The 23024-nt window shown below is 46.8% G+C and overlaps 1 protein-coding gene across 3 annotated transcripts; it reads right to left on the bottom strand.

The window, feature by feature from the left end:
- Positions 1-6745: 6745 nt before the first annotated feature.
- MFAP5 (microfibril associated protein 5) lies at positions 6746-18323 on the bottom strand. 3 transcript variants are annotated; one of them, XM_054804960.1, is made up of 9 exons: positions 18187-18323; positions 17712-17774; positions 14922-14969; positions 13731-13766; positions 12027-12062; positions 11184-11219; positions 10367-10454; positions 9859-9932; positions 6746-9272 (listed from the first exon to the last, which is right to left on the bottom strand). In XM_054804960.1, the coding sequence occupies exons 2-9, from the start codon at positions 17770-17772 to the stop codon at positions 9151-9153; spliced, it is 501 nt and encodes a 166-aa protein (XP_054660935.1). In that variant the 5' UTR covers positions 17773-17774; positions 18187-18323; the 3' UTR covers positions 6746-9150. The 3 variants fall into 3 exon arrangements, with proteins under 3 accessions (XP_054660935.1, XP_054660923.1, XP_054660927.1); XM_054804948.1 differs by lacking the exon at positions 18187-18323 and adding an exon at positions 17925-18149; XM_054804952.1 differs by lacking the exons at positions 12027-12062; positions 18187-18323 and adding an exon at positions 17925-18151.
- Between the last annotated feature and the right edge of the window lie 4701 nt (positions 18324-23024).

Genomic DNA, 23024 nt, shown 5'->3' with positions numbered 1-23024 from the left:
TGGGAGAGCCACAGAGAGGGTGGGTTTATGAAGTGTGGACGCCTGCGCTGTGCACTGCTGCATGCTGCAGGATTGTAGATGATGCCACTGATGCAGAATCGAGGGCATCTGGTTGCTGGGTGTGCACTAAGTTTATACGTTATTATGCATTTTACTAGTAATTTGGCTTTCCAGGCTTGCACTGCAAAACCTTTACCTGGAGACTTGACTCACGGTTTATTTTTGTTCCACTGTTGAGCTTGTTTTGGTGCTGGGGTATGAGGCAAATTAGGGTGAAACTATTGAATTGAGTACACATTTTTCAACCACAGTCCTGTGAGTGCCTCTCATTCCTGCCCTGCAGCTCTCTGCTAGCACAGCCTGGGGCTCCTTGTAGGAGGAACGAATGACCCTTAATCCTGCCTCTGTGTCCCCACAATTTTTTCTCTCCCCACCTGTATTAATTGACCCCACCATGTCTCTAGGCAGCAGCAGCTCCATCCCTTGCTACCAATGACTGACACGCACTGGGGTCACCAGCAGGAAGGGAGGAAAGGGGCTGGGTTGGGTTGAGGAGTTTGAGACCTAGTGAATGGCTTCCCCATCATGAATGCAGGTAAGAAATGTCACCAAAGTCCAACTACTTGCACTAAATGTCCTCAAGTGTCTTCTCTAGCTTGAGGCCGTGACATGGTTGGCAGCTTATCTCATTTACACTAAGAAAAACACAGAGTCTGCGATCAAAGCAGAATGCACCTTCCCCCTGCTGAGAGCTGGGGGTGGGGAAGTACCCACCAGAGCTGCTTGCACCTTGCTGCTTCCCGAGCAGTGCATGCAGCTCCAGCCTCCAGTGCGCCCTGCCCATCTCATTTGGCTTCTGACTCCATGCCACGAAGACCCAGAGAAGACCCTGGGGAAGCACAGGGAGCTGCAGGCTGCATTCCAGTGTTAGTTACTCTGTTCTCCTACAGCTTAGCCCCCTGTTCTGGGCACCCCAGACCCTGCTCCCAATCACATCTTCCTCCTTCTTAATGGAAGTCACTGGCTCCGTATCTCTGCAATCATCTGCTAGTCACGGGGAGAAACTCTGTTTTGCACCGCAGTTTTTCACAATGAGACTCACCTTCTAGCTGTGGTTATGGTTTCACAGACCAAAGTTGCCTGTTATTAGCTCCTGCTTGTGCAGTTGCTGCAGCTCATGCTACTCAGTGCAAAAAGAGCTTGCACCTGGGGCCTGGGTGGTAAATCCTGATTTTAATTTCCCTGTTATCTTTGGAGAAGTCCTTTGCTGGAGAGGCTGGGAGAGAAGTGCTTGGGAGCTCACTAAAGAGCAACACGTTGCATGTTCCTTGGCTTGCACTCATGTGTTGAGAGTTCCCTGCAGTTGTGCAAGCTTTCCTTGGCTGGAGGTCCTCATGAGCAGCGTTCTTGCATTTTACAAAGCTTTCTCATCAACGAAGCAAGTATTTTCAGAAGATTCAAGACAGCCTTGCTAGTTCTTGTCTTCCTCCCCCCAGAGTTCAGAGCTGCTCCTATGCTCTCATCACTGGCTACAACCAGAAGGTTTGTGGGATGCCTCTACTCTCTAATGCCTAAGTGTCAGACAGTAGAATTAGGATCTGCCCCCGACACCCTGATCCTCTTCCAGGGGGCCCAGTGCTCTCAGCAATAGGCATCAGTATTTCTTTAGCCATGACCAGGCCTCCAAGTTTCTGGTGTAAGCAGTGAGGTCAGAGTTGTGACACACTTGAGCTAGCTTCCTAGGCAGGGGAAGGTATCCAAGAGTCTGAAAACTTCCCAGCTAATTTCATAGAGTTTAAAAACACCCTTTCATGTTCCAGCCGAAAGCACAGGTTCTGCTCAGATGAAAAGGGTGGTAGAAGCTCCTAGAAAGCAGAGGAGATAAAGAAGAGGAAGAATCTGAAGGGGAAACAAAGACCTTGGGAAACTACTACTTCTTCTTCTTCTTCTTATTATTATTATCATCATCATTGTTATTTTGATTCGCTAGTGCCCATTGGTTTTAGACCATGCTTGTAGCATTGCTTCTGCTTCCCACTCAGATGTGGCCCCAAAACAACTGTATCTCACTAAAATATACAGCTCTTGCTGTATATTTTATATATCTTTATATACATATTTATATATATATATATATTTTTATATATAATGGCTTGTGACCACGGTGTAGAGAGTCTCAGGAGTGACTACATTCACACTGTACCAGGCAGAAAAGAAACTCTCTTGAACCCTTCTAGGCTGTGGAAGAAAACAGGTTTTATTTGTTAATCCATAACAATGGCCAACGCAGCTTGCTCCAGCTGATCTGTGATATTTGAATACCAGACAAGAGACGTAGTGAGGTGTAAGCATTTTCTAGTGGGTGTGTTTTCTAATGCCATCTGACTTTGCTGCTACAAGGGAACAGTCAGAGCAGAAAGTCCCACAGGAATGCCACCACCATGGAAAGGCTTGGTACGTACAAGGCACCCCATACAAGAGGCAGCGCACTGACATGCATCAGTGTGAATCTAAAACCTTGGTCAAGACATCACTTTGGTAGGCTGTGCTGGTTATCATGTTTGAAGCAATTGCTGCTGCTGCATGTGCCACTGCTGCTCCAGCCTCTAAGGCATTGGCTAGGAAGTCAGAGACGGTGGCAAAAGGATCCAAATCCTTCAAACCCCCAGTCTCCAGGGGGGCTGATTATGAGGGCAGTGACTGTCTCCAAGAAGCACGGAAGAACTTTCTCTCACCACTTGGAAAGGGAACTGAAGTCTACGCAGTACGGAAGGACAACAGCTGCACCAGGCTGGCTCTCAGGGAGCCTGGACAAGGGCAGCACAAGAAGACTTGGCACTTCTGGCTCCTTTAAACTCAACAACAAGCCAAGAGGAAGGTGCCAAGAAGGCAGCAAAGGCCAAGAACCACCTGACCCTTGACTGGCACTGCCAAGAAGCCCAGATTAGTTGTGGCTGTGAAGGAAAGTCCAAGGAAAGGAAAGAAACTGGCAGCCACCATGGCCAAGAAAGTAATCAAGAGCTTAGAGAATATGAAAGCTGACAGACCAAAAAAGGCAAAGATCCAGCTAAGGGCAAAACAGTGAAACCCAAGGCTACCAAACCCAAGGCAGAGAAATCGAAAGTGGCCTGAGGCTGAGAAGGTAGTGCACAAGAAGTAGATGGTATATGAGCATAGAGAAAGTGTTTTGCTGCAGGGACACAGAGTGTAAATCCTTTAATTGAACCATTGATTTTCATCATGTTTTGCAATTTTAACACACTTTCCCCAAAGGAAAATAATTAATTGCAATAATTAAAATTCCTTGCTTTGCAATAAAACTCAGGCTTGGTATGAATTAAATGTTTCTTCTTGCTATTTTCTTCAATTGTCTGCAGCAGTATTGTAGGGGAGATGGAGACAGAGCCTGCTCAGAGGGGCAGAGCAAAAAGAATAGGGGCAACAGATGAAAGCTGCAACAAAGGAATTTCTGATTCTCCATCTTAAGTGTGGTGCAGCACTGGAACAGGTTATGGATTCTCCATCATTGCCAGCTTTTTCAAAATTCAGCTGGACAAGGCTCTGAGCAATCTGATTAGCTTTGAAGTTAGCTCTGCTTGCTAACTTTCAATGTAATTTTAGCTATGATCGTAACCGGGAAGGTATTCTATCTCAATAAGGACATTTATTTAAAAACATGCACAGCTTCGTGTACATTTATTCTTACATTTAAGCAGGTGAGTTTTCACGTTACTATTTAGACACATTGAATTACATATGTTTATTTATTACATCTTTTTGTTAATGTCTAATTTGTGACAAGCTGTATTTGAATGGAAATTGCAATCTTAGTAAAATGCCCAAAACAGCATTCTGAAAGAGAATTTATTCATTAAATGAAGCTCTGCTCTGCTGATTATATTCACAAATTCAGGTTTTTATATACTTCAACATAATAGCAACAAGTACATGCAGCTTGCATTTTACCTGATATAATTTATATTAGTGAAAACATTTTTATTTGAAGAAATCATTTACATTAATAGCAAAAGTAGACAAATTAATTCATGATGTTTCATACACTTTTTTTTAGTAGTTTTTTTAAAAATGGACTAAAATCCAGCTCTCTATTTTGTGTGAGTTTATTCCAGTTTGCTACATTACAAGGATGGCAGGGAACAGAGACAAACAAAGCAATATGCTGAAGACTGGAAAGCAGGAGGTGAAGAGGAAATCCATAAATGGAATTCAGATTTCCTGTGCCCCAGTCAAGGGGCTGTTCACAACTGGACAAATGTACACTGGTTAAAAATGTCAGACCACATGGTGCCAGGAGTAGATGTTATGGGATCATGCACCTTTAAAATCTTCTTTTAAAAAAAAAAACCCAAAAAACCAACAAACCCACAAACCAAATCAAAACTTATTTATGTATTTATTTTAAACTAAAATCCCTTTTGGTTTCAACCCAGCTACTCTTTATGTAATAGAGGTGCTCTTTTCGGATGGGTTGCAAGCACTGCTCCCCTCTGTGAAGGACAAGCCCACATCCCATCCAGCAGCACACTCCTGAGGAATCCCTCCAAGCTGAGAGGCCTGATGACAACACGTTTCGTTCATGCTGTGGGTTCTCGTGGACAAGATCCAGGCAACACGGAGCTTCCAGGTGACACGGCAGCTGCTTCCAACAGCTTCCCTGTGCTTGTCCACAGCACTCCCCTTCCTCCCCACCTTCTTTCTGCAACCAGGGTCTGCCACCTCCAGGCATGCGGTTGCTGTTCCCACAGTGCACGAGTTGACCTGAGGTGCCATTCTCCCCTCCCTGCTCTGACTGGCGTGTCCTTCCCTGCAGAAAATCCCGAGCTTGGCAGCTGAGGGAGCCACAGGGCGTGAGAACCGGAGGGCAAAAGGAGAGCCGACACGGGCCAAGCACTTCCCCCAGCCCCACTTGGCAATGCCACGTGTCATCTCATCGAGCACCCCTCCTGCTGCCCCACATCAGCCCCACTGGGCAATGCCCCGTGTCACCTCATCGAGCACCCCTCCTGCTGCCCCACTTCAGCCCCGCTGTCCTCCTCACTATGTTTCTTGCCCATAGATGAACATAGGAACACAGAAGAAAGAGAAGAGATGAGGAAAACAGAGGCAGAGAACAAAGAGGAGAGATGGGAAGGTGGTACAACCCTTGCTTTCCAGGTGCAGCAGAAAGTGGTCGGTGTGGCCAGCTTCCCTTGTCGGGAGCTCCAGGCTCCCTGCGCCTAGCAAAGCAAGGTACTGCTTCAAACTGGGGACCAGAGCACTGGCCTTAAAACAGCTGCCTTCAAACTGGCAACACTGATCGGTACTCAGGAGCCGTGACAGCAAAATGAGCAAGAACCACCATTGTGTGGGAAGTGACTGCAGAGCATGTAACTCCCGCTCCAGGTCAGAAGAGTTTATGAAAATCAGCCACAAACTCTACATCATGCTTCTAAAATGGGACTCTGGCAGCTTTCTTTGTGGCTAGTCCAACTTCACGAGAAACTAAACCTAGCTGGAGCTATATTTAAAACCATTTGCCCAGCTTACAAGAGACGACAACATAAGCAAGGTGCTGAGAATAGGCAGAGTTCAGAGACCAGCAATGCAGCACCATGACAATTCAGGTTGGAATGGCAGGGGAGATAAATCTGTGTATGGGATAAGTGCTAATGAAGATGGGGAAGCCTGTCTGTGGTCTCCAGTACTGTAAGGAAAGGGAAGAACAAACTGCATTACAAACAGGCAATGGTGTATGGTGTATGCTGCTCACACAGCCGATGGGATGTGCCAATGGAAGGACACTGCAAAGGCCAAGAGCTCACGAGTCAGAGCAGGGTCAAGCCTGTGTAGATGGCAGCAACATCTACAGTCACTCAGGCTGAGGTTGTTTTCATTAGAACAATCCGAAATAGGGACTCCGCTGTGTTAGCCAGGAAGAAGCATCGATTATAGGGGATAGTGTTGTGCAATGACCTGCATTGTGTGGTTCAGTCCTGAAGAACTGTGAGGCACCGTCAGAGCCAGCTAAAGGGTAATTTGGGCCACAGCCATTTTTGTTCTAGAAGTAACATCTAAATGCAGACTTGACTGATTGCAGATGAAGACACTGCCTAGAGTCCCCCCATGCTCTGAGTGCTCCATCTTTTTGACCAAAATATGACGTACAGTTAGTGCCTGACTGATCTATGCAAAAGCCAGAAATTCAATAAAAGAGAAATTTTCCTAATCCTTTTGACCTAGATATGTAATTTTTAATGTAGTGTTTCAGTTATTCCCATTACTGAGTCAAATGGCTCTAGCGAACAAATTCTTCTTTGCTTGTGAGATGATTTATCACAGCTCTTCTCTTATTTCAGCCATCTTACCATTTTAATTGGAGATGGTAATTCTCCACCAGCCGGCCATGGCACATGCGCAGCGAAAAGGTGTGTTCTCAGCACAAATCTCATGAGCTGGGAGGAGTGATCCCTGTGCTCAACAGCTATCCACTGTCAGGAAAATCTAGCACAACTGTCTATGGAAAAAAATTGCTCAAGATTATTTTCTGTATCTCTAGAAAATATAATGACTTCCCAGAAAGACCTGTGATTCATGACTAAAGGGAGGGTGGCAGCAGAGGACTAGGCTAGCAGGGAGTAAAGAGGTCCAAATGACAGATTTGGGCTGGAGTCAAGTCTGCCCACCAATCTGGAGGAAATACAGCTAGAGACAAATAAACCCAAACACATGAAAGTTGCCAAGAATAACAGGAAATTAATTTTCTTTTAATAATTTTGTGTGCATTATATGGACTCTAACATTAAAACAGTGTTCTCCTGGAGAGGAGCACCTCTTCCTGTCCCTGCTGAAAGCAAGCAACAGAAAGGTTTCTAACCATTCTCCAACCTGTATGAATGTTAAATTTCTATATACTGTACAGTAGCTATGTTATACAGTTATATATCTATATCTATATCAGCTTACATTCAACTCTAAATACAGAGTGGAGATTTGGCCTAGTCCAATTTCCAAAATCTCCCTCTAACATCTCATCTCCATCCTACCTTCCTCCTACAGGCAAATTCCACAGGCGTCCCACCACAGAAGTCAGTGGGTGCCAGTGGCTTGAATGTCTTTGAGATCAAGCTCTCAGTGCTCTCCTCTCTACAGAAATGTGCATACTCTCAGTACAGAGAAATTCCTCCTCCATCCCTAGTCTCATGAGCCTCGAGTACTCAAGAGGAGCATCAGCCTCTGTGTAGGGGTGCTATGCCCCTATGTATAGGATGAAATTCCGCTCACCGCATAGCCTGGAATTCTTTCTCCTGTATATTGGATTAATACAGTGACATTTAGCCCATCTATGGCCAATTTTGACCTTATATCGAACAAATCTATGTCTGTACAGGGGTGTCTTCCCCTACACAGAGGATGTAACCAGCTTCTTGCTGCATACAGCAGAAATCCGAGTCCTGGGGAGAGGCTCTTACTTTAATTGTTTTGCTCTTTTTTTCGGAAGCGTCTGCCTCTGTGCAGCAGACTGTCCCTTATATTGTGTGACTCTGGCTCTGTGCAGCAGACCTGTGCTTCTGCAAGGCTGAACGGTACTCAGTTCAGCAGCAGAGTATATTATGTGAAGGGTGTGAATGCTTACTCTAGCAAACTGGCTGTTAGTTGGGAACAACGCTTAGAGATCCTAAAGACAGGGTCTTGCTGATCTGCTGCTGCAGTGAGCTAAACTGCTCAGCTCAGATGCCCCACAGAATCATGCCACTAAGAGTCACATAAGTGGTTAATACACTTCAGATTGCTCTTCCCCACTTGCCCTACCCAGTCTCATAGTGAAAACTGCCCATATACCTGGAAATGTTTCCCATATATCTGGAAAACAAAGTTCTCAGGCAGACCACAGACATCCAGTGCTACCAGAGTGAATTCTTTTCCCCAGGTTGGCCTGCCTCTATGCTTATACCGGCAGATACATTTGCCTCCCAACCAGCACCTGGCTCTGTGCAGGTCAGCACAGACAGAGAACCTGCAGGAAAAAACAGGGATTCCAGATAATGATTCTTCTCCTGCATCCCATTCCAATTTGTGTTCCTTTCTGCTTTGTGCAGGAACTCCCAGGTCAGGAGGTAGGAACTCAAGCAGAGATATTGAAAGCAGGCTCAGCAACTGGAGAGTGTGGAGGTAGCCAGATCAAGACAAGTTACCAGGACAAACTAATTCATTGCAAGTTCCCAGTACTGTGAGGACACACAGGTTTCTCGTGGCCTCTCTTGGGTGTAGGAGCAGAGGCAGCCATACTTCCTGCTCCCTGGAACTTGCCTGGAATGGGCATCAAGAGATTTTTTCAATGGGAAGGGAGCGACAGAACAGGGGAGAGGAGAGGAGGGAGAGGAAGAGGCAGCACTCTGTTCCAACATCTTGAGAAAAATATACTGCCATACTAAATCCAGAATTCTTCCTTTTGGTAGCAGTTGTGTGTGAGGGAGGCAATGGGCTTGAGACAAAGAACTTCCCAGAGATAGTTATAAATGATCTGCTGCCATACAGGGACAATGATGTTTGCCTTGGGTTGAGGACAGCTCATCTCCCAGTTCTGTCACTTCCCTGAGGCCAGCCCACACAGGAGGAGGCTATGCTATCACACAGCAAACTCAGTGGCTCAGGAGCACCGGAGAGGCTCAGGCTGACTAACCATATCTGAACTCACTGATGCCATGCAAGAAACCTAGGCCAGGAGTCCTAGGGCATAAAGGTTTGCACTCCTCCACATGAGACGCAGCTTAGGCCATCTGTGCCATTGGAGAGGACTACATCCTGTCCCCATTCATGTCTCTCTGCAGGGGCAAAGCAAGAGAAGATGCAGCACATTTATAAGGACCTCTGGGAAATGAGCAGTTCATGGCCTGCCAAACAGAGTTTGAGAGAAAAGAGGGGAGCATCCCACATCCTCAGCAACAGATTTAGAAGATGACAACAGCCACCGTGACAGACTAGCAGAGAGGGGACTCTGTGTGCTGCAGCACCTGAAGGAGAGGATGTGGGGGAAGGCGGAGAAGCAAGGAAATGGTGGGGAAATCACAAGTGAGGACTTGTCTTGGGTTGTACGTAGTGGATGATGATTTCTCTTCTCTCCCTTTCTTTTTCTCTCCCACTGTTGGTAGCTCACAGAGCATTAGGACTTCTGCGCTGCTGCTCCAGGAGTTGTCTGCAAGGGAGATGCAGGGGTTGCCCAGATCGGCGGAGACGTCGAGAAGGAAGGCCAGCCAGCTGGCGACAGATCTCATCTGAAGACATAGCAGACACACACATGTTGACAGATAAACAAAGCTTCCTTCAAATTCTTCACCACGAGAATACTTAGAGGTACATCCTTCTCTGTGTCTACAGGAACTGTTGGAACTGCTGAATCCTCATATAGATGAAGCAAGTGAAGAAGTCCTTAGGCTTTTATTAATTTCCTTCTGGCTTTATTCATGTACAATACATATTAAAATCACTCCTATTCTGCTGCAACAAAGACTGCATAAGAAATCTAGACTGGATCCTGTTTCTATTCATGAATAGAAATACTGAGAATTACTCTTTAACCTCAAAGGAATGCAACTTTGAGTAAGGGTGTCTCTGGGGCTAGTAGAGCATGATCAAGATCGAGGAAGGCAGACCTCTCATACTTCTTGGTAGTAAGATATCTGCTTCCCAGTGTTTTTCATGGCATGTGTACTGGATGCAAAGCTGCATTGCACTAGAGCTCCCCCAAACCAAGTCCAGGGAAACTACTACACATGGATTGGTGTTGGGTAATTAGTTAGCTTGGAGACTCTATCAGATAGCTGCAGCTATTCTTCTAGGATAGCTTGTGCTTTCACTCACCTTGCATGACCTCATTCTCCTTGCAGACAATGCGAGAGCACACCTCCTTGTTTATTATGTACATGCGACGCACGCTGAGGGGTCACCAGGAACACGCCAAGGACAGCAGTGGAAGGCACAGGGACCCAAAGAAACAAAAAAGGGATACAGGCAATAAACATGTATATTCACTAATGAGGAGGCAAATCCTAATTTTTTAGGATTAGTTAGTCTAGAATAAGGCTGTTGTCAATAGTAAAGTAATCTTTGTCAAGACTTCATGAAATGGCCAAATACCTCAAATACAGATTACAATATAGGGCATACTACAGCTCCTTAGTGCTGCACAGATAATAGTTATTGTGCTGTTTTAATTAATCACCCCAAAAGGACACTCTGAGAATAGGATTCATCTCACTAACTGGTTCCCTGAAGGAACCTCTAGTCTTCAAAGGAAACAATTGCTGAACTGGACATGCTGTTTCTGGAGACTTTATAGGGCTTTTCTTAGGGACTGCTGGTTTCTTACCTTGTAACACAGAGGTAGCTGATACACTGCTTTACTGGTTTGTGAACAGAGTACAGGCGTGTGCAAGGGAACTTTTCTTCACGACAATCTGGGAACACAAACACATACACACAGAGGTGCAATCCAGCATGATTTGCAGGTGCACTCATTCTGGCACACATATAACTTCATCACTAGGTACTGTCCTCTAGGCTTATAGGGAAGACCCTAGCCTCTGTTTTCCACTCCCTTGTCAGAGATGGGGATGGTTTAGAGAAGAGGAAAATAAGGCAGACATTTCTGATCCCCTTGCCTCATAAGACAAAAGTAAGGGAAAGTTGAGTGAAGTGCAAAACAAGCCCACTGGGAATCCTCAATACAGAAGGCACATGCTGTAAAGGGGACAGACACAAATAAACAAAATGTAAATTGTAGCTGCATTTTTAAGACACGTGTTTCTAATAGATCTGCAATCCTACACTTCAGGACACAAATCTGGTTCCTATCTTTTCTGGTCAATCAGCCCCGCAGCTAACTATGATGGGTTTTCTTGCATTTCCTTCTGAAATGCCAGGTCTTGGCCACTGAAAATGACAGAATGTTGACCCAGCACGTCTGGTCTGGTGATCTGCCAGTTCCTCCCCTCCTGGGCATGCCATCCCAGGGAAGGCTTCAGCTTCCACTACTGTCGTTCTCCAGTACTTCTAACTCAAGGAACAGGGTGAAGGGAATTTTCCAGGAGTCAAAGCTCCGTGCTTGGCCAGCACCTGCCTGGAGAGGTAACAGGGTGGGTAAAAGTGTGTCTGGGAAGGGGTGCAGGCAGCAAACTTAAACATACCTGATGAAGCCGTGGTAGTTTCGCTGTCAGACTGAACTGTAAGAGAGAGGGTAGCAAAGTTAGTGTGATTTACCATGATTCCTTCCTAGACATCAGCTCACTGAAAACAAGTAACTGGCTCTCTTTCAAGAGCCCGCCACTGTAACTTCTGATGTGGAAAAAGATTTCATGGTTACTGACATGAAAACATAAGAGAAGGTACAAATCCAATATGAATCTAGTGCCAGCTACCCAGCCAACAATGCTAAAACTCTGTCCAAGCTTTACCATAAAGCATTACCACTACTGTTCAAAATTACGCTGTAAGGGAATCTTGACTTATAATTCAAAAGGTCAGGTAAATGTATTCAGTTGCTGTAATTGCCATCCATTTTAGACAAGAAGTGAAGGAGCCTGTGACTGCTTCTTACTAAGGAACAGTGACTCCTTTAAGAAACAGCACCCCCAGACTGCTGGTTCTTTAATGTCCATGACAAGGGGTCAAAAGGAGGTTGGTTTGCTGTTCCCTCTGATAAAGCAACCCACCTGTACCACAGTAAACCAGAAAATTTTATTATTTACCCAGGGAAAAACTGCAAAGGAACTCAGAGGAGTGACTGCCAGGCGCAAGTTTTCATCAACAGTTATAGAGGACTTACACTTCTCTGTATACACGTTCACATGCCGTAGTGTCAATGAGAAGCACAGACAAAACACATGGCCGTGGAGAGAAGGAGTCCTTCGGGCATCAGGGCTGCAGTCAGGGGCAGTCAGGAGAGGCAGGATTCTGGCTATGCAAGGGACTGGGCAAGGAGAGGGAAGGGGGGTCTGCAACATTTGGCTGTGAACTGAGAATAAACTCACCAGGACTAAGAAGCACAGGTGGTGTCACAGCTGCAGCTGGAAAAAAAGATGTTCTGAAAGATCTTAATTTGAGCTTTCAGCCTCTCTCCCCCTCCCACAGTTCTGCCGATGGCTCGCCACCTCTGACCAGTAGCCATCCCACATCTGGTTCACAGACAACACTGATCATGATGTTATCTGACTTGTCAGAGTGACTGCAGTCTTTCCCTGCAAATACGCTGGGTGTCCTAGAGCTGATGGGATGCTGTAGAGCAGAGATGGGTCCCATGGCATGCCCTTTGTGAAGAGTTTCTTCTTGATCCCTCAACAATAAGTGTTTTGAAGCCAAAGTCTGCTGTAAAGGCTTCACATTTAGTCTTTTCAGGTTTAGATGTAGGTTAGCCACTGCCAGTTTGGTCTGGACACCAGCTCTTATCTACCCTCCTACAGACCGTCTCACACACCGAACATGAGATTGACACAGGCAGTTTTCACCTCCCAACCCCACCAGGAAGATCATGCACCTCGCTTATACAATATTGTGCTTCCACTTTTCTCCTCCAGTGTTGTCCCATGACAGCTGGTCAGCTTGACCCACAATACTCTAGCCAGTTGATGAGCAGAGTCACAGGGCAGAGGAAAGACCATGGAACTGCTGTCCTGGAGAATGGGACACCACTCTCAGATGAGCTCTCCTACACACACAGTGCACTTCCCAGCAACAGACAAGAGCTGCTGCCTCTCCTTTGTCTTTTGAACCTTATCATAGACCAGATATGTTCTCCCTCTCCCTGCCCTACCTGGCCCCCCCACCTCAGAGTGTTGCCATGCAACAGTGTTTGAGAGACTGCCCCAGCAGAGAGAGAGACCATCGCTGAGGCCAGTGGTGCCAGATTTGACACAGGACTCATACAGAAAAAGTGGGGAGGCTTCTTCTTGAGCCTCTGGCACTCTCCTCCATTCCCCATTGTGAGTCCGTCAGGATTAACCTATCTTGTACATGCATACACTTCCATCAGTTCTGTGTCCTTCCCCTGGGGCTATCTCCACAACAAGGCTTGGCTCTCTAAGGAAGCACATTGCATGCTACAAGTGCTCATTTTCAAGTGTCCTCCATCTACCCTATGTTTCGCATACATTTTGCTGCCCCCCAGTGATGTAGCCGCAGGTATGGCAGGGAAGACAGTACTAAAATAACAATATTTCCACCTCCCCACCCCACCACTGCTCAGAGTTTGCTTTATTACTGTCTTTTGTCTTTTTGCCACGTCTGTCTCCTGAGCACTCAAGCATGGCTGCTAGCTGTCAGGGGACACGCACACAACCTGTGTCCCAGTGCTGCCCAGTTAACTGGTGAACCTGACCAATTTCTCTCCCTTGTCACTTAGTCTCTTTTTTCCCGCAACCTTTTCTGGAAGCCCAGGCTGCGTGAGCTTTGGATTTCATGGCTACGTGCAGTGCAAACAATTTCAGAGGGCCCTGGTACACCAGGTGAGATTGGCATTTCCTTGGAGAACAGGTCATTAAGCCACCCCAAATTCATCTCCCTGCACGGAGCACAGAAAGGACTCCCAATAGCCATAAGCACTGGAAGAGCACCGCTAGATGTCAAAAGTAGGGAAGAGGAGTTTCTGAGCATAATGGGTGATTCCTGGGGCTATGTAGGCAGGAGTAAAGGTGAAAAGGGGACAAGAAGCCTAAAGTTGCCAAGAGACAGGAGCTTACCGGAGGTGCTGATAAGAGAGTCGGTGCTAACTTCACCTGGAAAAGAGAGAATGTCCTTGAGAGAGCTTGTCTTTGCTTTGTGGTCCCTTACATAGCTAGCCCTAGCTAGCTTGAATTACTTCGGCCGCCATGGTAGGCTCATGAGACAGTGGGATCCAATCCAGGAAATACATAAATAAACACAGTACCCCCATCCCACCCATAGCCATCCCCCTTTTCAGTGACCGGCCTGGGACTGGATTTCTTAGTGCACAAGTTGCATCAACCCTTACTGAACTCTGGATTCATATTCTGACTTATCAGATATGGCCACTGTGGGCATCTCGATGGGAAGGAAAAATGTCTGAAACGAAGGTGCTGATGGCTCCTGCAGCAGCAGGACAGACAGCTGTGGCACTCACTGCAGAGAAAGAGGGAGGCAACTCCAGAACCTAGCCTTGACTGTGGAAATTCATCAGCAGATGAGTTTCTTTGAAAGACAACTGATGGCAAAGCTGGGGTACGTGTAATGGAGTGACAAAACGTGAAGGAAAGGGAAGCTTGGTGGACATGTTTTGGACCGGCCTCTGAATAGCTTTCTAGGAAGCCCCAAGTATTGCACATGACAGGATCACAGCCGGGAAATGTCTGATGGCTTAGCCAGGGGCTTCAGGTTGAAAAAAAGGCAGGCCCCTGTGGTTCTTCTAGGTGTTGAAGCATGATGCAAACATAGGTTCATTTTATCTTATCATGTCACAGAAATAGAAAAAAGTCCAGAAGGATAAAGCAATTCACTCCCAACACCACAGTCAGCATGAAGATCAGTCAATATTCCTTCGCGGTGGCCTCACTGCTAAAGCACCGTGCCACTTATGCACCCTTTTTCTTGGGATTTTCCTGAGCAGCCGTAGAATTCCCTAAGCATCTCATGGCTGAAGAGTTATCAGCTCTCATGGATCTCCCACAACCCTTGACTGTGAACATAACTTCAGCTAAATGTTCAGGAACCCAACCAGTGAATTATTTGTAAAGAACACACAACACTTAGCAGGTTGACTTGGAGGGCTTATTTAATCTTCACTGAAAGGCAAGCTCACAACGTCAGAGGCAAGGAAACAAAGAACAGCATTTGCAATTAAACAGGCTGTAACTACAGAGGACAACTGGGTCACATGAGCAGTCTTTAGCACATAAGGTGCCTGTAATACTTACCAGTTGCACTTTCCAGTTCTTGCCCATTGACCACCCATGGAAACCAGTCTGCAAAAGAAAAAGAGAAGGGTGTGAAGTAAGGACAGAGAGAGGAACTTCTACAGTCTGCAGGCTTTGTGAAATTTTTGAGATGCTTATCTGTCCAGGAGACACCACTGCCCTCTGCTGAAGGGAGAAATTATCTCCTGTCTGTCCCAGTCTCCACTGCTGGCTGGGTTTGTTCTTAAAGGACTTTTGAGTACAGCGGGTCCTGATCCTATCCCTGCTGCTTCCACCAGGATTGAAGGCTAGGCACAGGGACAAGATAGTAAATACCTCCATATCTGCTACCAGACTTTGCATTTCTGAAACCCCAATTGATGCATTTTGAAAACAATGCCCTCCCTGGTCTGGAGGTTGGTCAAAAACCCTCTCTCTAATTTATAAAAGAGAGAACTGAGTCATGGAAATTATTTGCTTGGGGTCACAGATTGAGTCATTGGCACAGTAAGAAACAGATTGCAGGTCTTGTAGCTCCTTAGGCAAATAATTATCTCGTCCATCGTCCTGCCTGGGTACGGAGCACAGAGAAGATCTTTCCCGTCTCAGCTCCTGGGCACACTGGAGAGAGAATGATAAAGGCTTAGCTGTGCATGTTGTGTGGAAGAGGAGAAATTGAAACTGAGCTAGACTGTTCGTTTGTCCAAATATAAAGGGTGAGAGAGCTGCTTCCTACAGCAGCCAGGAATAGGAAAATATTTCCTGCTAGCCACAGAGGAGGGAAACGTCTGCATAACTGGGGTGGGATGAAGGAAGGAGTTGGCAGGAAAAAAACAGTGATCTGGGGCACTGCATGGATGTGTGCAGGACCAGCCCAAAAACCAGTACACCCTGCTACATCTTACAAACTCAGCCTTTAGCTTTCTGTTTTAAATGGGAGCACTGCATGGGTAAAAACTATCAGGTCTGGAGCTTTAGTCTTAGTTCTTCCTCATTCCAAGAGCAGTTACTTGCAGGCTGCAGAGGGACTCTTGGGACCCCTCTATAATCCTGTTCTGTAGCATTGCAGGAGTTGCTGGACCCTGCTATTCCCTTCCCCACCCAGCTGCCAGCAAGGGCTCAGCTGCTGGTGACTGATCCAGGGAAAGCCAGACATGTATAATAAGTGCACAATGTAGTGCAGCCCAAAACTTTCCCTGTTCTGGCTAATCTCTTAATGGTAACAAGTAGAGGAGAAAAATTATATTGAACACTCTCTCATTTGTTTCTGATACAAAAGGAAGGACACAAATTCTGAAACCATTGCAGGGGCCAATGATGCCAGATTTGAAACAGGAGTCATATGGCAAAAGGGAGGAGGCTCCCCTCCTTTTCTCTGACATTGAAAAGTCAGCTCTTAGTAGCGCTTTTTTTTTTCCTCCCTAGGAGATAACTAGAAAACTAGTCCAATTCAGAAACAACCGGACACAAGTGAAGTGAAACCTCTGTATATGAGGAGAGGAGACAAAAGAGGTGACTTTCTTACCAAATTTTCAGTCACTTCAATTTATATTTGCTATGGTACACAATTCACATGCTTTATAGATTATTGGATTTTATTGTCCAAGTTGCAATAAATTCATCCTTGATGTCTGAGAAAACTGCAACCCTAATTCACCGAATCCGTAGCTCGCTCAAAACCAAAAGAGACAATGAGACCAGCTAGTGATTCCTGATGTTTTCCAAGTTAAAACAAAAAACCACAGAAATGCTAAAAAAACCCAAACAACGCAAAAGCATGAAATATTCCTTTCAGGCCTGCTTCATGCATCATAAAAACCACAGCCTTTTTTTCCTACCTCTAACTCTGCTGGCCACCTACAAGCTCATCTCTTGGATGCCTCACCTCCCTGCTTCACAGTTACAAAAGTGACAACCTCTACTGTGCACTTTTACAGGAAAAAGTGCTATTGGGAGCAGAACCAGACTTCAGCATGAGGGGAGGACTGAGGAGAGTAGATTAGAACGACCTGATTTGAATGTGATAGGTGCAGTTATCTGTCTCCTACATAATGTCTTTCCTGGGCAAAGATTTTCCATTCACTGGAATGAATCTTCTTTTGCTATCTGTTCTGAGTCTTCTGACTATAATGTCTGATGCTGCCCTCTTGGTTTTTTTGTGGGTTTTTTTAAACAAATTTGATCCCACCTGAATTTTTGCCAAAGTAATTCCAAGCAAACAAAGAAGTGGAGCAATAAACCAGAACAACAACAAAAGCAGAGTGGTTTGAACTAGGGAGGCTAGGTTTCTCAAAACAGATATACAAAAAACTACAAAACCTTTTGGCAGGCGAGTGGCCTGGAAGGGGCCATTCCATCAGGAACTGCTAGTGATAGCAAATACCTCACGACTATGACAGAACAAGTTTTGTGGAGCACTGGGAAATGCTGTGCAGAGCATGCAAACACAGGTGGTCAGCCATGTGAAGTACAGCACAGTCTACAGTAAGCACAAAGCACAGCTAAACCTCTTTCTCAACTCGACCTGGCTGTTTTGTTTACCCAAACATCCCAGCAGTAGAGGCTGCGGACCTCTCTCTTGGGACTCCCAGGACTTACTGCAGAGTGGACAGATATGGGAACCAGTCCCCAGTACCTAAATTTTTCCTTACAACCCTATATCCACTTTGCCTTTCCTGTTCGGTCCTTACCCCTTCATTGTCCATCTACATGTCTCTGTCTTTCTCTTTAGGTCATTGCACATTACCCTGCGTAGGAAACTCCACAGGGCCAGGGTGGAGAAGAAATCCTCCCCCTGGTGTAAGGACTCACCAGCTGGGGACAAGGAGAGTGCCAAGAGACACAACAGTATACAGGCTCCAGGGGTCTTCATGCCTGTGGAGTGGAGGAGAGAGGAGTCAGAGGAAAGCTAAGGTAGGAACAGGGGTACCCTCCCCTATAGCACAGAAACTCTTTGCTTGCTGTCTCCATTTCCCCCTCAAGACTTTGAGGGGGAAAATTTGATCTTCACAGCCTCCCTCTTACCTGTCTCCCTCCTAATCTGGCCAGTTTTCCAGGTGTTTCTGAAACATTTTGGAAGGAACATATAACTCCATCTGCTTTCTTTCTCTTTCCACCTCCTTTCTCCAGTCTCCATCTCTTTTCTCATCCAGGTGGCTAAGCCCCACTACACACACACACAGAGCATGCAAAGAAAAGTTTCCCCTTGTTGTCTCCCTCTGCTCTCTTCCACTTTTAAATTATCTTGAGGAGCACTGAGAGAATAGATAAAGTCCCCATCACTTACTGCAGCCCTCAGTCTTCGCTCCCTTCAGCAGCAGACGCTCTGTCTTTCCCCTTCAGCGGTCCCCCCCACTTTGGCTATTGGGTAAATCACATGCAGCCACACCCAGAACACGTTCTACTTTTGGTTGTCTTCAAAATACGATTTTTAGTAAAAAAAAAAAAAAAAAAAGAAAAAGGAGAAGCCAGCGAGATGGTGGGACGTGGTGTCATCATGCATCTGGAATGAGGGGGGGAGCGAGGAGCAGCAGCCCACACCCTCATTCCAGAGTTTATTATCCTCCGAAGGGAGCCCGCTCCTCCCATTCCCCCAGGATGGCCCAGCACCAGGGACGGATTCTTGTGTCTACGTTACACATTCGTGTCCCGTTTTGTTTTGCCCTCCTACGCAGTCCGTCTTCTCCTCCTTACGCCGTTACGCCTCGTTTCCCCACTCAGCCGCTGTCTCTTTCCACCCCAGTCCTTTGGTCCCCTTTTCTTACTGTTTCCCTGCCCGCCTCTCCCACACAGACCCTGCAGAGACCGCATCCCTGTTTGCCTAAACGACGCGCTCGGCTGGCCACGGCGCCGGGACGGACTCTCGCCTCCTCCCGGGTAACTGCCCCGGACTGTCACGCTGCGGATACACGGCCCGCCCGGCCCGCCCTGCAAGCGATGCTCCTCCAGCCGCTCCGGCCTGCTGCAGGCGCCGAGCGCGGGCAGCAGGAGCGGGGAGCGGCACCGGGGAGGACCGGGGGGTTTGGGGGGGGGGGGGGTGGTCGGGAGGCAGCGGCTCCCCGCCGGCCGCGGGCAGATGGCGGGCTGGCAGGCAGCCAATCGGCTGGCAGCAACAGTGATGACATCAGCCCGCTGCCCCGCGCCGGGGCGGGGGGCCGGCACCTCCCGAAGGATGGGGCTCCCCTACCCCCGAGGGGCAGGTTCGTGGCGGGGAGGGGGGGACACGACACGGGACGGGGCACGGGGTCCCTTCTGCAACGCTGCTGCTGTTCTGGCGTTGCAGTCTAAGAAAAGTGGGGAATAGGGAAAACATGTGCAAAAAACCCCTCCAAACAAACCAGAAAAAAAAAAAACCGTAGGAAAATGGGAGAGACATAAACCCCTTCATACTCCCTTGTGCCTCCAAGCACGCTGCATTTTATGAGTGAGTGAGCCCCACTGGAACAGCCGTTCTCCCCTAACCCTTCCTCCAGCAGCCCCTGGATCCCCCATCTCCTGTTGCTTTCTCAGACACGGCCGTTCCCTTTGCTGCTTCTGGAATTACTCCCTTGGGTCTGAGGAGACACGGGCTGGACGGTGCCCCTTCTATGTTCAAGGCACAATCTCAGCCCTGAAGCCAAGGAGAAAGCTAGGAAATGACCCTCCCTCCCTCATACAGCAATGAAACACAGAAACCTTGTAGGGGAAAGCTGTGTCCCCCAAGGCTTATCCTGGTACCTAGGTAACCTTCGTTTCTTCTCAACAAATTGCAGTCTAGGAATAAAATCCTATAATGCCTTGTACACAGTTACTAAAGAAATCCTCACTACATCCTGGCTGCCACAAGAGACCAGAAGAACATTACCTGCATGTGACATAACTGAAGCCACCGCTCCTTACTTAATAGTAGCTGAGCATTGTTTGTGGCAGTGCTCAAAAGACAGAATGACTGGTCCTTCTTATTTCTGGTCCTTGAAGACTCGTGGGGGAAGCACTGGTGATGGGCAGTACCTAAGGATGGGTAGAAGGGATGGGGAAAGCTCAGCACTTCCCTGCTCACCAGGGCAGCCTTCCGGGCCAAAGCACCATCACTTTGTTTCACTGGAGCGAGAAACCACCCTTCCCACTTTCAGGGACTAGCTAAAACTCAGACCAGTAGAGATGCTCAGAAAGTGATTAAACAACCAAAAGGAAGTGATGGAAGTTATGATCTGGTCTGAGGAATCCTCTCAGATCCTTGGCTTTTTCTGGAAGTCCACACAGCAGTATGTTTGGGCTCCATCTTTCTATACAGCTTGGTTTGGTTTTGGTTTTTCTCGGTGCCTCTGTTGTCATTTACTCTGTTACTGCTTAACTGGATAACTAAAATATCTTGAAGACCTTGTGAATTCCGAACACATTTATTTAGAAACTTTCATTGATGCCGAATGTGTTGGTCTAGCGATATCTTGATGTACCACCGTCTCCCACAGAGTGCGGGATTCACCTCTAGTCCTGGGCAAGGTTTCTTCTGATTACTTTTGAGCTTTAAATAATTTTTTTCAAAGTGGAAGACTGTGTCCTCCCCCAGCTACTCAGTGTGGGTAGGCCACTTGTGCTAGCAGCACCCCTCCGTTTGGAGACCTTAGCGCTGGCTGGGAAGCAGACAAACTGCAGTGAAATAACTGGAAGCATCCTGCTGCTCTTGCTCGCTGTGGACACCGGAGGGAGCTGCAGCACACCGGCATGCGAAGCCCCACTTTTCTTCCTCTTGCAGTCCAAGCACATTCTTCAAGAGATGTGGCTCTGTTTCTGCAGGCCCCGATCTGGTAAGAAGGCTCTCCTCTTAGATCTCCTGTTTGTCAGTCTACTGGATCCACAACTGTTTAAATGGTTTGCTTTTTGGGACAGAAAAGAATCTTGGGGTTTTTTTTCCCCATCCTTGCTCCATAACATTGACAAAGATAGTTTGAAGGACAGCTTCATGGCTGGGAGATATGAATAATTAACATCCTCCTGCACCTTCATTTCTCATTCACGTTGCTGTCTTCTGCTTTGCATGCAATCGTCCTTCTCCAGCAGAGGGTATCTTGGGGACATCTACAGCAGATGACTCAAGATGAAGCACTCTTCCCTCTAAAAAGTCAGATATTGGTGTCACAGTATGGTGTGAAGGAGAACTGTGCTGCAGTAAATAGCATAGGTGACTCATAAAGGAAACATTTCCATACATATATTCCTTAAGCTGTGCTGACCCCAGTGCCTGTAGGTGTTTACCTAAGATCAGAAGCAGTGACAGTGATTCAGCAAAAGGTTCTCTTCCAAGTTACTTCCAAGATACTGATCCCATGAAGTTACCAAAGATGCTATAGCAATGGTAGCATGGTATTTTGGATGACACACAAAATCAGCCTTCTTAGAAATTAAAATCTCCCGGTGCATTTCACCGCAGAGATTACTGCATCTAAGCAGATAGGTAAGTAATCCTGGGACACACTATTTGTAAAGGTCTTGGAGAGGCATTTAAATGCCAGCTGATTTCTTTCCCTGTCTCTTTTTGTCTCCTTGGCCTTCACATATCCTCACAGTAACTAGACATTAAGTTACATCTGAGTGATGAGAAATTAATGAACTGCTGTAAGATGTTTGAACGTATCAGGTCAATAATGCAGCACTACTGGCCATGTGAATTGGGGCTGAAATGAATTTTCTTGGGACCTACACTGATGACTTCTCAGTGCTGATGACTTCTCAGTGCTGATGGGCTCCGTTAATAGCTGAGATCTGACACTATCCTGCAGTTGTTCCATTCCTGTTGCTGAGGTTGTCAGTGGGAAGGGACATGAGATCAAGGCCTGCTCCATCTGTCCCGAGTTTTGGGAGGTTCACATCTGACTTCGTAGAAGTGGGAACACTGCAAAGTACAGGAGCCTGGACGCGATCCACCTCTTTTTGACTGACGGTCATGCTTTCTGTTGTCCCATCTACAAGAATAATGAATTCTTCATTCCTTTAGTTCCAAACCAACAAGCTAGTGCCTTGAGGGCAGGCAGTCTTGCAGTCACAAAATACCCTAAGGGAGTCCATGAAACTCTAATTAATACATGCCTAGCTCCTTCAAATCAGTTCAACATTTGTGAAGAATTGAGCACAAGAAGAGGCAGTCAGTGAGATCTTTGCTGTTCAATTGGTCATTTGGCCATGTGCTTCAGGCTTCTCATGGCCAAGAAGCCTACAGAGAGAAGTCGTCAGGACCTTCCTTCTTCCCTTGCTGTGCTTTGGGGTTTCCTCCTTTGCTCTTTCTGTAGTTCTACTATCACAAACATCCTTTCTTGGTCCCTTGTACTGTTGGAGGGCTGATTCTTCCTGGCTATTCCACGTGTCCCTCAGCACTCCTCTTTCTCCAAGCAGCTGAGCTCAAATACAGCTTCTCTTAAGGCACTTTTTTCCAAGACCGCTCTCTCAGGGAGACAGGTAACACTTTAAGCTGAACAAATATATAAATCCCTCCTGTAAGACCAGTTTTGTGTGTCCACTCTAGACCACATAGAAACACCACCTTTAATTAAACTGGTACAAGTTTTCCACACGGACAAGGCTGTGGCCATGAGTTAAATGCCAGTAAAGACATGACAGACTCCTCCTCCCCTTCTCCTTTCTCTTCTGGACATCACAAACCCTGGAGCAAAGTCAGCAGGATTAATCCTGCCACTGCAGCGCAGTGATTGTGCACTGGAGCTGGCTAAAGAATTCACTGTTAGGAAGCAGAGGGTTGTCTTACACCTATGCAGAGGGGTGCACCAGAGCTGGTCTGGTGGAGATCAAGTCACAGTCAAGCTTTCCCATCGCTACGGTATCTGTCTCACTTGAGGTCCAGCCTTTTGTACCATTTTATTGTCTTTTAATAGTCTTCCAAGGTGGAAAAGATTTTGGTAGTTTTGCCTACCCTAGCAGTCCAAAGCCACAAGTGGTGCATCCCCCAACCCACTTCCCTGAGCAGATCAGCTTCAAAAATCAGACCCTGAAGGGGCTACTCTGATGTTCAGATGTTGCAGTGCCAAGGTGTATGTCGTTCTGACATCCTCACACAATCTCCTGAGTCCAGTAGTGGGCCTACAGAGAGTACTGGGTGTTACAAGATGTGATGAAATTGGGACAGCTTGCAAT

Source organism: Grus americana, chromosome 1, assembly GCF_028858705.1.
Source record: "Grus americana isolate bGruAme1 chromosome 1, bGruAme1.mat, whole genome shotgun sequence".
NCBI classification, from domain to species: Eukaryota; Metazoa; Chordata; class Aves; order Gruiformes; family Gruidae; genus Grus; species Grus americana.
The sequence above is the reverse complement of the archived record's forward strand: the minus strand, read 5'-3'. Positions and strand labels throughout refer to the sequence as shown.

Coding starts and splice junctions, on each gene's coding strand:
- MFAP5 (XM_054804948.1), bottom strand. CDS start 18,048: ATGAGAAAAGAGATGGAGACTGGAGAAAGGAGGTGGAAAGAGAAAGAA. Junction 10,455..11,183: donor AACTACCACGGCTTCATCAG/GTATGTTTAAGT, acceptor TTGTGTTCCCAG/ATTGTCGTGAAGAAAAGTTC. Junction 9,273..9,858: donor GGAGAATGAGGTCATGCAAG/GTGAGTGAAAGC, acceptor CTATGTCTTCAG/ATGAGATCTGTCGCCAGCTG.